This window comes from Haliotis cracherodii, unplaced genomic scaffold (assembly GCF_022045235.1).
Source record: "Haliotis cracherodii isolate W230 unplaced genomic scaffold, xgHalCrac1.p SCAF_3, whole genome shotgun sequence".
Taxonomy (NCBI): Eukaryota; Metazoa; Mollusca; class Gastropoda; order Lepetellida; family Haliotidae; genus Haliotis; species Haliotis cracherodii.
This window is the reverse complement of record NW_027266286.1, coordinates 29,652,401-29,666,590: the sequence shown is the minus strand read 5'-3', so window position 1 is coordinate 29,666,590 and position 14,190 is coordinate 29,652,401. Positions and strand designations below refer to the sequence as shown.

The following is a 14,190-nucleotide window of genomic DNA, read 5'->3' as shown; positions in this document are numbered from 1 at the left end:
ACTCAAAGTTCAAGCAATTTCCTAGATGTAAAATGTTTCTTCTTTGAGACTTTTAATGAAGTAAGCTTGTGAACAATGCATCAGCCAAAGGAAGCACCATAAAGCATGATTATTGTTTCATAAAAGATAAGTCCAAAGGATCGTACAAACAAATCTGAATGAAAGTTAGGTGAAAGAAAAATTTGAAGGGTATAGAATTATCCCATTCCATCTTCAATGCCAATATGAGGCAGCCTGTAGAATCCTTACTTCTTCAATAATGATCTGCTTCTGTCAAAATGTTGAATGAGTAATTGTTGTCTCGTCATCATATAATGCTGCTTCTTAATGATATTAGACCGTGCCTGATTCAGTAAATATTGCATCCTTATATTTCTTTAAATATAGAATCTCCGGGTATGCTCCATCCTCTGGTGTCCATTTTATTTAATCATTTATTTATTTATTTATTTATTTACGGATGAAATGTGCATTGTGGATATAGATCTACATCATGATATTGAAAAAAGCAAACTGCAAAGGACTGCCAATTAGCCAGAGATAGTCCACCTTTACGTCTTTACCGTACAGAACCAATTCCTCAAGCTGGATGTGGGAATCATTGTCACCTTATAATGATGAATTCCTGCAGAATTTCTGCCTTTGAGGAGGTAGGTGAGTGGGTAGGGTGGTCACCTGTCTTGAACATGATCTGGATTATATTCCCTACAGAGACAATCTGTGAAGTCTGTGAACATTTTACTCTTCACTGTGACTGATTGGGCTGCAACATTAAATGCCACTCTTTGTCCACACTGTGCTGTGGCATAGAAGTAAGTTTGGCAGTATAAAGAGGTAGGCTAAGGCAGTAGAGAAAGTTATAGGTGGAAATCGTTCCAGACTTGACTGCTGTACTAGTCTACGGCTGAGCGCTACCCAGGAGCACCTCCACAGCCTACAAAGAGTCTGCTGTACAGTCATGACATCAACATTCAAGTCTCCTCACATTACGATTACTATGTGGTCAAGTGGTAGAGCGTCTGCCCAGAGAGCTGAAGGTTCAATCCCCGACTGTGTCATACTAAAAGATCTTAAAACATGGTAGTTGTTGTTACTCTGTCTGGCGTTCGGCATTAAGGGGCTGAAACAAGGACTGGTCGGCTCGGAGTCAGTATACTGTGTCTGAGTGGGGTATTCATGTTAAACTGTGGCATGGTATCTCAGTGGGCTAGCACTATAAATAAAATCGGCATTAGCCTGGACAACTAGTACAAGCAGACACACACACACACACACACACACACACACACACACACACACACACACACACACACACACACACACACACACACATGCATGCATGTCGCTATTTAGGTGCAATAATCTTGGACATGACGTTAAACCCCATTCCACCTTCACCTCCTCACATTACACTATGGTCTCCTCACTGGCTCTCAGTACAAACTCGGACTTGACCTCAAAGTTCTCTCTCTGTCACGTACCAGTGCATCACTGGAACACTGGAACAGCCCCTGACAACCTCTGTCAACTTCTATACGTGTACAAGCCCTCATGACTCAGTCTGGATGCTCAAAATCGGCTACAGCCTCAAAGACTCATAACAGTTGAATACTATTCCTTCAAAACCTCTGCTGCCATGAAATGGAACACTCCACCAAATGAAATCAAATGTTCTCAAACTCTAAACAACGCTCAAGACCAGCCTATTAATACACTGGGTACAATATGTGAAGCCCATTTCTGGTGTCCCCTGCCGTGATATTGCTGGAATATTGATAAAAGCAGCGTAAAACAATACTCACTCACTATAAATACACATCTTTCAAGCATTCTACTGTCATTAGGAACTCTTATTTATCTGGTCAGGCGCCATGAGCGTGCTGTCGAGGATTTGGCGCTTTATAAGAGGTGTCGTTTGAGTTAGTACTGCTGAGGCACTATGCCAGTGACATTACTGAGAGGTGTGTTGCACTTTGTTGCACTTTGATGTATTAAACATATCAATATTTGTTTTACAACTGCATGAACGTTTTTTTTACCACATTTCACTACTATTCACTGTATCAGCTAAATCACATTAGCTTCACTTCACGGTAAAATACATTCCTACCAACCCGTGAATACTCCTAGTATATTCCTTTTATCCAAGCAGACTATGAATCTGAAGTTACATGATATTCAATACCTGCTATGACCTAATATTCTGGCTTATCTCACATGTATTGATTAACTTGAATTTAAATCATAAATCTCCATATCAGTGCCTGGTGATTTAATGTTCATAACTCATGGCATGGTTTTGTTGTCATGAAAGAAAATCCCATGTGAAAGAAAAAAAAGTTGATGTTTTGTTCAACATATTTATTAATGATATTTCATAGAAAATAAAAATAAAACTTTGCACTCTTTGACTGAAGGAGTTATATGAAAAATAAAACCCTACAGATTGTTACGCATTGTCACCATCAGTATTGATTGTGGTATATTCAGTTTATAGACATATCACACACTCCTGAAATTACTTCAACAACTGAGTCATTACTGTCAGGTTGACATAAATAATTATGACACGGAGACAAGCTCAAGTTATTATTCCCATCATCTAACACCCCTCTGCTGTAGACTCATCCACAGATATAGACTCTTCCACAGACTGGCATGATTATTGATTATTGAGTCGAGACTAGCTATTGGATCTCTCAGTTCGGAGGCTAATGCTAGGTTCTGTGGAACTGCCTTTCTTGTAGCGGATGAGCGTCACTGTGACCCGTGTGACGTCACACCAAACCTACACAAGCCGCATAATTTATGCGGCCATTCACAACATGCTAGCTAGCTCTGGTTCTATTGGATTTCTAGCAGACAAGATGGCTGACAAAATGGACTAACGAAGGATTCTGTTCTAGAGGGATTATTGTCGTTTCAACATCCAGGATGTTGAAAGTGTACAGGCCGATATGTCCTGACACATTCAGGTATGAGTATATGATGTTATTTATCTTTCTAGCCCAGTTTGATAAAGCTTTTTGATTTTTAATATATGAGAATATTTAACATCCACACAATGCCTTCGTATGAGATGTCTTATTCAAAGCCTTCCTCAGACAGATTCTAAACAATCATGGTCATGTCTGAATGTTTCTGTTCGTGAGTTCAACACATGTTTATCCTCAACAGATGTTGTTTGGTAAAATGGCGACATCCCTGAGGAATCCTTCCATATTGAACTGAACATTAAATTTACACTTCCTCCCCGAATCTGTTCCAGTAAGGGTACGGTCTGCTAGTACACATGGATATTTTAATGTATTACAGTTGCCTTGGTTATTTCTAATATGAATACAATACAAACTGTGTCAATTAATCTTTAATGGCCCTCCTAGTAATGACAGTTATATAGATGTTCACTCACTGCCATCCGAGGACAATAGCAGCATGCTTGTACCCTCGTTCATTAATAATGAACAGCATTAATACATCGTCATTACTGGATGGTTTAATGTGTTTTTACTTGTGGATGTTGATGTAGTGTAAGTTGACATCGTAGTTGATCATGACATTGATTCAATGAAATGTCACATCAAGGTTTCGTCATTCCCATTTGCCATCTTTCTTTTATATACTCCACATGACCGTGTAACTAATGTTCCACTTTACAAACAGACAAGGCCTCGTCTGTGAGTTTGTTCATATAGAATATTAGTTACATGGTCCTGTGTGTATCCACTAAACTTTTCATAGGCAATGAAGGAGAAGTTTGTTATGATATGATTAATATTGTTATAATTCAGTTTGATGTATAGTGCATAGCGTGAAGGAACTTTATTGTTTAAGATGTGTATATGAGTAATTTTATTTCCATGACAACATATATGTATGTGATATAAATTATATATTCAAGTAAATAACTGTGAATGTCATCAAGCACTGAAACCCCCATGTGGGTCAATGATTTGGTATTATTGTGGTGCTTAAAGTTTGATCGGGTAACACATGTTGAAAGAATGAAAGAATTGTTTTAGAGAAATCACCATATTTGCTGTGTGACAGGTGTTGACAAGAGTTGGAGGTATATAGGTTTGCTTGTGTAAAAGTGTCTCAAGTTCAAACCTCCAAGATCCATGTTGAGGATATCCGTATTTGAGGAGTAGCTTTAATTTCATCAACAGGTTACCTGGTGTAATTTGTGAAAGGAAATATCTCTGCTTGATAAATGATAGTACAATTATATTCATTTTGTTTGAACTGAATGTAAGTATATTTTGGACAGTTGTATGTAACGATGGATGTTTGAAGGAATTGGAAAAAAATGCAGGAAAATGTCATGCATGATTAAGAGAGTGTCACTGTGGCAGGGCGACATGTGTGATTCACCTGATTGATTGCATACCCATACTGCACAGTCTGCCCTCATCCTTGACACACTGACAGGAGTCTGTGCTACGCTACTCAGTGTTTGATAGGGATGTACTTACATCTGCCTCCATGACACACTGACAGGAGTGTGTGCTATGCTACTCAGTGTTTGATAGGGATGTACTTACATCTGCCTCCATGACACACTGACAGGAATCTGTGCTATGCTACTCAGTGTTTGATAGGGATGGACTTACATCTGCCTCCATGACACACTGACAGGAATCTGTGCTATACTACTCAGTGTTTGATAGGGATGTACTTACATCTGCCTCCATGACACACTGACAGGAGTGTGTGCTATACTACTCAGTGTTTTTTAGGGATGTACTTACATCTGCCTCCATGACACACTGACAGGAGTGTGTGCTATACTACTCAGTGTTTGATAGGGATCTACTTACATCTCCCTCCATGACACACAGACAGGAGTGTGTGCTATACTACTCAGTGTTTGATAGGGATGTACTAACATCTGCCTCCATGACACACTGACAGGAGTGTGTGCTATGCTACTCAGTGTTTGATAGGGATCTACTTACATCTCCCTCCATGACACACAGACAGGAGTGTGTGCTATACTACTCAGTGTTTGATAGGGATGTACTAACATCTCCCTCCATGACACACTGACAGGAATCTGTGCTATGCTACTCAGTGTTTGATAGGGATCTACTTACATCTCCCTCCATGACACACAGACAGGAGTGTGTGCTATGCTACTCAGTGTTTGATAGGGATGTAGTTACATCTGCCCTCCATGACACACTGACAGGAGTGTGTGCTACACTTCTCAGTGTTTGATAGGGATATACTTACAATATGTCAACATATGTGTGTACTATAAGCAATTACATAGATGATAAACTCATGTCAACAGTTTCTTTTGGTGCCTAGTATATTAAATATGTACATAGTGATATACTGAATACAAGGGCCGGGACGAGTAATTTGTGCACTCAGGCCAGGTGGGTCCTGAGTAGGACCGGGGACCCACAGTAGGGCTGGGACGGGTAACTCGGGTACTCAGGTCAGGTGGGTCCTGAGTAGGACCCGGGGACCCACAGTAGGGCTGGGACGGGTAACTTGGGCACTCAGGTCAGGTGGGTCCTGAGTAGGACCCGGGGACCCACAGTAGGGCTGGGACGGGTAACTTGGGCACTCGGGGCAGGTGGGTCCTGAGTGGGACCCGGGTACCCACAGTAGGGCTGGGACGGGTAACTCGGGCACTCGGGGCAGGTGGGTCCTGAGTAGGACCTGGGTACCCACAGTAGGGCTGGGACGGGTAACTTGGGCACTCAGGTCAGGTGGGTCCTGAGTAGGACCCGGGGACCCACAGTAGGGCTGGGACGGGTAACTTGGGCACTCAGGTCAGGTTGGTCCTGAGTAGGACCCGGGGACCCACAGTAGGGCTGGGACGGGTAACTTGGGCACTCAGGTCAGGTGGGTCCTGAGTAGGACCCGGGGACCCACAGGGCTACCTAGTCACATGATATTTTGTATAATCACAATAACATTAAAACTCAACTCTACAAGTCGCTGATGTTCTCATTTCTTTCTGTGTAATTCAACTTCAGTTTATGCATGATCAGATCATTTGAGACCTATCTAAATAGTTTTTGCCAATTGTACCTGACTTTGATACCTACGGTGGTTACTGGGTATTATTGTGTATTAGGAGGTTGGGTACCTGGGTAGTAAACGTGGACTCATCACAGCCCTACTGAATATCTATCTCTGCTTTCAAAGTCTAAGGTGCCCTCTGGGGTCAGGAGTTGTCAAGTTGTTCAAAGAACTGCAATTCAATATGCAGAGTTGCATCCTTTAATTGTGCCAGGATCCTATGAATTCAGGTTAAAATATAACCAGATTGTGCTGCTGCTGATCTTTGATTTGTTAGCACCATTCCCTTGCCCATGGGTTTTACAAACACAATAAAGATCTATGACCTACATCGCTCTGGGAGCCACTACTTCAGGCTGACATGCCATGATATAACACAGGGTTAGATCCAACTCAGTGACACCAATGTGTCAAGAATTTGTAGCATAGGATAAATAAAGATTTTTTAAATCATATATGAAGGATAAATTGTGATATATATAATGTCCAGGTGAGGGGCTGAATGGGACTGATTTGCTTGGAGATGTTGTTACCCAAATAGTATTTGATATTGCAATGGAACAACATGCAAAACTTCATGAAAATAAGATAACGTCACAATATTGTAGTTGTGAAATGGGCTGTGTGTCAATTTTTTTAATGGTTAACCAGTGGGATGGTGATGGAGTTGGTTCAATTTTTAAAATTTTATGAAGGCATTTTGGGGGTTATGTGACTGAGTGTTAAAACCCCACGTAGCTCATCCTTGATCCCCTGCTAATGGTGGTCCTAAACATGTTAACCTCTGCCATCTAGCTGTACAGAGTTAAAGTTTTGATCCTGACTATAACCTTATTGTCTCAGTGGTCTATTATTGGTATCCCACATGTCTGTGGATAACTCAACACATATAGAGGGTGACCCTTGGGACTAGACTGTGTGTCATCATACATTTGTTACAATGTATCTGGTCTGCCAGTTGGATGACATGAATATCGACTTTATCCTTCCATAACTAGTTTCAAATGAAGCAGGATGCAAGGGATGGTATGCTGTCAAATATAGTCGCATTGTGCTGGACAGGCTCTCTGATCTCTGTGGCTGATGTTATTGTTCTTGCTGTTCATCACAATCAGAAGATGCATGTGCGGGGGCTGGGTGAGCATGGGTTGAGTGGATCAATGGGCTTCACAGTGTTGGGGAACTGACCCTCGGGCCATCAGTGCCAGGGGTCGTGAACCCCGACTCGGAACCTGGTGATGAAGGTCAAGCATCAGGGTTGATGGAGGTTTGATAGAGCTTGAGCATGTTCATAAATATTGCAGTTCATGAGATGTGATAATGTGAAGCAATTGCCTTTGTATTTTTTTATCTTCCCTTTCGGGGTTTATTAAAATAGTCCATGAAATTTAATTTAAATTTTCAAGGATATGTGCCAATGGACATTTATTATTATTTTTCATAATGGAATTAGAGGTTCTTAATATTTTTCTCCAATTATCATTTAACAAGATGGGATTTTGTATCAAAATGGCTGCATAAGATACAGCTGCTCAAATAGATCCAACCTGTACAATCATAGTGTCAGCAAAAATGTATATTCCCCAGGGAGTTGAAAGGGAAATTGGACTGCATGCTCATCCATTTACCAGTGTATTCATGTGACACTGAGTCTTGTACTTTTTATATGTTGCCATGTTACTATTGTGTAAGTCACTACAATCTACTATAAGTGAGTGACTGTGTAAGTGTATCCAGTAAGTGTATTGGGGAAAAACAGTTACTCACGGACATTACGTTCCTGTGGACATTTGCAATCTTTTGTTTCGATGTTATTGGCCATAGTGGAGACTGTACAGTTTAAGGAAATCTGGGTGGGTCGGTGGGTGAGTGAGATTATGGGTTGAGTGAGTGAGATTATGGGTCACTGCGTTTAGCATATTTCCAGAAATATGATAGACATCAAGAATTGGTTTCACACATACAATGTATGTTCATATAGGGACTCAAAACCTCAGTCTACAAGCTACTTGTGATGTGTTTTCCTCAAAGAACATGCTTCAGTGAGAAACTAGTAGCCAACTGGTTAAAGTGTTAGCCTGTCATCCAGAAGACTTTGGTTCAAGTCCCAATAGCTCTTTGTGATCCCTGAAAAAGTATGTCTGCAGAACTGCAAAAGACATATATTTACTGTCATTTGTGGGAATACATAAATGAACTTCTAAGTGCCGAAGGGAGATTCTCGGGAAGGGCAGGTCCTCAGTACACTGTCCTGGTAAGATTAACTAAATGTTGAGTGAGTGGTTAAATGACCTGGTTGAATGTGCGCCAACAACCTCCGGTTTGTCCGAATCTGTTCCTGGGTGCTGTGATAAAGCTGTAATACTGCTGCCCGTGATGTGGACTAGTATTCCCTCCATCACTGGCTGTCGTGGGACACTTTCATCTTCAAGCTAACTTTTCAACAAGTCAGGGGCATGTATGATGCAGGTTCAATATGTATAGCTGTCAACGGCTCTGGTAATTTACCAAGACACTTACAAGTACTGTTCAGTAAAGAACAGAGTTATTGCATCAGCATTTTGAGAGACATTGAAATTATTTCCACATCACCGGATCAATATCTCCTTCATATAATTTGTGCCCCGACTGCTTTCTGTTGATAAATTTTAGATTGTGATGCAATTAATTACAATACTGACACTGAAAGAATTCAGCTTGTCCATGCCGACTTTGATAACTAACGATGATGTTTACCAAGGTGGATACCAAATGTTCTTCACATGAGCCATTAAATAGCTTGCATGTTACACTCATGTTTATTTATTCACGAACTTTATATAATTCCATATAACTAAAATCACTTTAATGTATGTGTATGGAAACAAGCAGGTTTGCCGAGTCAGACAGTGTAGGGAGTTTCTGACAGTTAGAACTGCACAAAGTTAAATATTTTGAGTGAGTGAGTGAATAGTATTCCGGTTATATCACGGTGTGTCAGCTTAGTATGGTAGGAAAGCCCAAATGATGCTGACCCGTTTACCATTTTAAGGAAACCCATGACCATGGCTATGGTGCTTGCAAACCTAAAAACTTAATCAGGGCGAAACTGGGATTCGAACCCATGATCACAGGTTTTGTAGTGCCCAATGGACCCACCTCTGCACAGCGAACTACAGTGCCTTAGATGACTTGGGCAACTGTGCCCCCAGTTTCAAATTAAGGTTAAAACAAAACCAGTGCCAAAGGGTTAAGTGTGAGTATAATATGCTATCCTTAAACATGAAACCACATTGGCCAGATCAGACCTTAGGTGATGTTATATTACGTAAGAAATCAGTGTGCAGAACAACTAATCCAGTTTAATATCCATCACACTTAACATCAAGAGTGCTGCTCCAATGTCGATAAAACTCGTCTATTGGTTTCATCATTCATGAAGTACTGGTTTGGGACACTCCGTGACAAATGACAGGCGATATTTGATTGCCAGACTGATCAATGAGCCATCAGTGAAAGGTCATGTGACCTGGAATCATTCCGGCACTGTCCAAAGAAGGTCATGTCCATTATTCTGGCTCCGACAATATATTTGGAATTCAAACAAGCGAACTGTGAACTGCTGAATAAACATCTGCATTGAATTTAAGCTTCCCTTGAATACATGTCTGCTAGAATAAAAACTTCCTTGAATAAATGTCTGTTAGAATAAAAATTTACTTTAATACATGTCTGCCTTGAATGTTGGCTGCCATGACAAAATTACTGCTTTGAATGAAATCTTCCTTGATTAAATGTCTGTCTGGAATGTAATCTTCTTTGAAATAAGGTCTGCCGTGAATGTAGGTTTCCTTGAAATAATGTCTGCCTTGGATGTTGGCTTCTAATGCCAAAATTACTACTTTGAATGAAATCTTCCTTGATTAAATGTGATTAATTTCTGCCTTGAATGTTAGCTTCCTTGAAAAGATACTGCTTTGAATGTCATCTTCCTTGATAGAATATTAACCTTGCATGAAAGGTTCTGTGCACATTTAATGTCTTGCTTGAATTATTCTTCATTCTGATGAGCTTCAGATTTCAGCAAACACTGACCATAAATATATTTAAATTCAGAAGTACATGTATGGAGATGAAGCGTACACCAATGGAAATTATCTAGTGGTAGGTCTCTGCTTATTGTCACCAGAGAATGTTATAGGAAGTGCTTGCCTTTAATAGTGACTACTAATAACAAGTACTAATAAAAAAAATTCATGAAAGATCCAATTCACTTGCGGCCTAGTGCAAAATGCATTCTAGATAACAGTATCCAATGATGTTTACTGCTTACCAGAGTCATCCGTCGTAAAAAAAACAAGGGTTTGAATTGGAACAATGACATTTACTCTGAATGGTTGGCCTTTTGAAGAAAAACATTATATTCAGAAAAAACAAGGTAGAAATTAGTATTGTCACACAAGAAATACTGAACTACTTGAAACCAGTCTGTATCTATGGCTTCCTGAACCGATGTCAGTAGATGCAAGAAACACAGTTCATCAGTAACCACCCTGCACACGAACCACTGCCGCCAGGCACCTCCTCATTCCATGAATCAGATGTTGCACTTGACATTGAGGTATTCTAGCCCACTCCTCATGCAAAGCAGCAACAAAATCACGTAAATTTTGAACATGTGCGTCTGTCTGTTGAACTCGACAGCCTAAAATGACCCACAGATGTTCTATTGCATTAAGAACTGGACTTCTTGATGGCCAAGGAACTACGTTGATGGCATTCTGATGTAAGCATGCCAGAACAGCATGTGATGTGTGAGGTCTAGCATTGTCATCCATGAAGACAGGTCTAGTGGCCAACACATGGTGGATACCTGCTGTCTCCAGGATGTCAGGCTGATATCGCGGTCCGTTCAGATTACCCTGCACAGTCATGTTTACAATTAAATGAAACACATTTCCATACCATTACCGTTCCCCAATCAAATGGATGGGTCTATGGAATATTGTGTGCAGCCATGGGTGTTTTTCCTCCCTTTAGACACGTATACATCTGTCCACCATGTGTAACAGAAACCGACTTTCATCCGAAAAATGGACTCTCTTCCATGATGCAATATTCCAGTTTAGTTGTTGATTAGACCACACACACCAAACATGCTGCTTTATTGGCCTGAGTTAACAAGGGATGTTTAATTGGTTCTCTGATTCTGCATATAGCTGTTTTTAGAAGATTTCTGATGGTTCTGGTTAAAATTGCTCTGCCTAGTCACAACTGTGCCTTTAAACTGTACAGTTTTCACATGGAGGTCGTTTAACGAGCCCTAATAATTCTGCATCTTTTCTCCTGGATGTCTTGCAAGACTGGCCTTGGTATGGCCTGCCCTTAGACTTATTGATTGTCTGTATTTCTGCACTAATCTTGAAATTACAGTATGGTGATGTTCCATTTCTCTGCAAGACATTCGTACCTTTATCATTCAACTAGTCTGCCATCTGAATGCTTCAGACAGTTTGCCATGATAATGCTTTGTAATTGGGATGCAGCCTGTATACCTGCAATGTTCATGAACAACATGTGTTCGTGGACATTTCATGGGTGCTGTGCCTTACACTCAGTGTGTGCAGCATCAAGCACGTTGACGTGGTATTGGCAATAGTATGGTGTGGGCAAAAGTCTATCATAGCTAATATATCGATACAATGTATTCATTTTCAAAACTTATCACCCGGTGTCATTTTGATTTTGGTGGTGCTTGATTAATTTCCAGGTGTACACGTGCAAAGAACAACAACAAAAACTGTATATGACTATGGTGTTGTGTGAGTAAGGGTCAGTTAGTTTAAACTCCTGGATTGATTGAATTGATCGTTATTTACCTGGATTCTTGGAGAAATCGTACCATTGTTCCTGGTCTTTTTAGATATAAATTCTGGAAAAAAGCACTCCTTTCCAAACTATTGTATCAATTGATTCCTGGAAACTTGAAGCATCAATGATTCATCTGTTACCTCATCATTCAAACAATGTGGCTGCTGTGGCAATCATTTGCAGATGCACTTTTAATATTGATGAAACATACTTTGCAGATGTTTTTACACAAAATAAATATATAAATTCCTACATGTGGCCAAAATAGTCATTGTGTTTTTGAGTTTAAAAAATTAATTATGTGCTCCGTTTCATATTATTGCAAGCAGATATTCAGCATCACTTGAAACATATGTTTTACTGGTCTACATTTAGTTACAGTTCTGGGTTTTTTTCTGTTCTGTATTTTCATCTGGTCAGTGGAGGTCAAGGGGTACCACAGTACCAATGCGAATCATTGTGAAAATTTGGCCAACTACAGGCCACCATGATAAAGCTGTAATATTGCTGACTACAGGCCACCGTGATATAGCTGTAATATTGCTGACTACAGGCCTCCGTGATATAGCTGTAATATTGCTGACTACAGGCCACCGTGATATAGCTGTAATATTGCTGACTACAGGCCACCGTGATATAGCTGTAATATTGCTGACTACAGGCCACCGTGATATAGCTGTAATATTGCTGACTACAGGCCACCGTGATAAAGCTGTAATATTGCTGACTACAGGCCACCGTGATATAGCTGTAATATTGCTTACTACAGGCTACCGTGATATAGCTGTAATATTGCTGACTTCAGGCCACCGTGATATAGCTGTAATATTGCCGACTACAGGCCACCGTGATATAGCTGTAATATTGCTGACTACAGGCCACCGTGATATAGCTGTAATATTGCTGACTACAGGCCACCGTGATATAGCTGTAATATTGCCGACTACAGGCCACCGTGATATAGCTGTAATATTGCTGACTACAGGCCACCGTGATATAGCTGTAATATTGCTGACTACAGGCCACCGTGATGTAGCTGTAATATTGCTGGCTACAGGCCACCGTGATGTAGCTGTAATATTGCTGACTACAGGCCACCGTGATATAGCTGTAATATTGCTGACTACAGGCCACCGTGATATAGCTGTAATATTGCTGACTACAGGCCACCGTGATGTAGCTGTAATATTGCTGACTACAGGCTGCTGTGATATAGCTGTAATATTGCTGACTACAGGCCACCGTGATATTGCTGTAGTATTGCTGACTACAGGCTGCTGTGATATAGCTGTAATATTGCTGACTACAGGCCACCGTGATATTGCTGTAGTATTGCTGACTACAGGCCACCATGATATATAACTGTGATATTGCCGACTACATGATGCTGTGATATAGCTGTAGTGAATTATACAACATACACTATTTGCTTCTGAGGTGTATATACGGGATGATGTTTACTTCCTAAGCATAACTGCTATCATTATTCATTGCATCCATGTCATCTACCATGTGGTATTTATTCTGCCATGTCGCACATGTTGATATTGACTGTGTTGATATTGACGTGGTCCAGGATAGCTCGTTCAGTAAGTGACGCCCATGTTTTCTGTCAGGATTACGTTATTGGAAATTTACAGAGGAATCAATAGTGCCCGTGGCAATCACATGTGGTCCTAGCACTTTGACAGCATTACATCATATTGAGTTTTAAGCAGTCGTAAGATCTCCTGTACCATTTGTTATCCCCAATACCAAAATGTTTGTCATTACGCTGAATGACATGTACACGGTGAGCATGAATAGTGTATGGATGGGGGAAAGCTTAGGCAACTTAGCTGGCTGTGTCAGCAATATGTCCTGACAACATGTCTGTGATCATGCCCACACAGGAAAGGGTGTCTTCAGACAAGGGCATCATTATACTCCTTCTAAGCAGCCATATTGAAAGGCAGCCATATTGAAAATGTAATTTTTCATCATTATTAAGCCATTTTTGGGTGTATCCTTATGGAATTTGATATGCAGCGAGTATGGTGCATGCAGAATAACATAAATACATTATTGGATGGGATGGGTATGGGCGTATTTTCATTTTTTAACATGCTATGGTAAACAATTATGAAATATTAATGCTGTTCTGCTGCATTGAAACTTTAAACATTATGTTGCAAATATTCCAGAATTGTTTTCTATTTCTTCAGTCTATGTATCCAAAAACTGAAGTCTTGTTATTTTTATTTTTCAACAAAGGCAAAATAAAATGGTTGTCTTGTTTATATATCCGATTAACATTGTCAA

At 40.3% G+C, this 14,190-nt stretch overlaps 1 protein-coding gene across 1 annotated transcript in view; it reads left to right on the top strand.

Moving 5' to 3' along the window:
* The first annotated feature begins 2,822 nt into the window (after positions 1 to 2,822).
* The window catches only part of LOC139473717 (JNK-interacting protein 1-like), a 52,051-nt gene continuing 40,683 nt past the window's right edge, over positions 2,823 to 14,190 (top strand). The window contains exon 1 of the mRNA XM_071256436.1: positions 2,823 to 2,975. Coding sequence (XP_071112537.1) covers positions 2,935 to 2,975 — 41 coding nt within the window. The 5' untranslated portion in view covers positions 2,823 to 2,934. The remainder of the gene's footprint in view (positions 2,976 to 14,190) is intronic.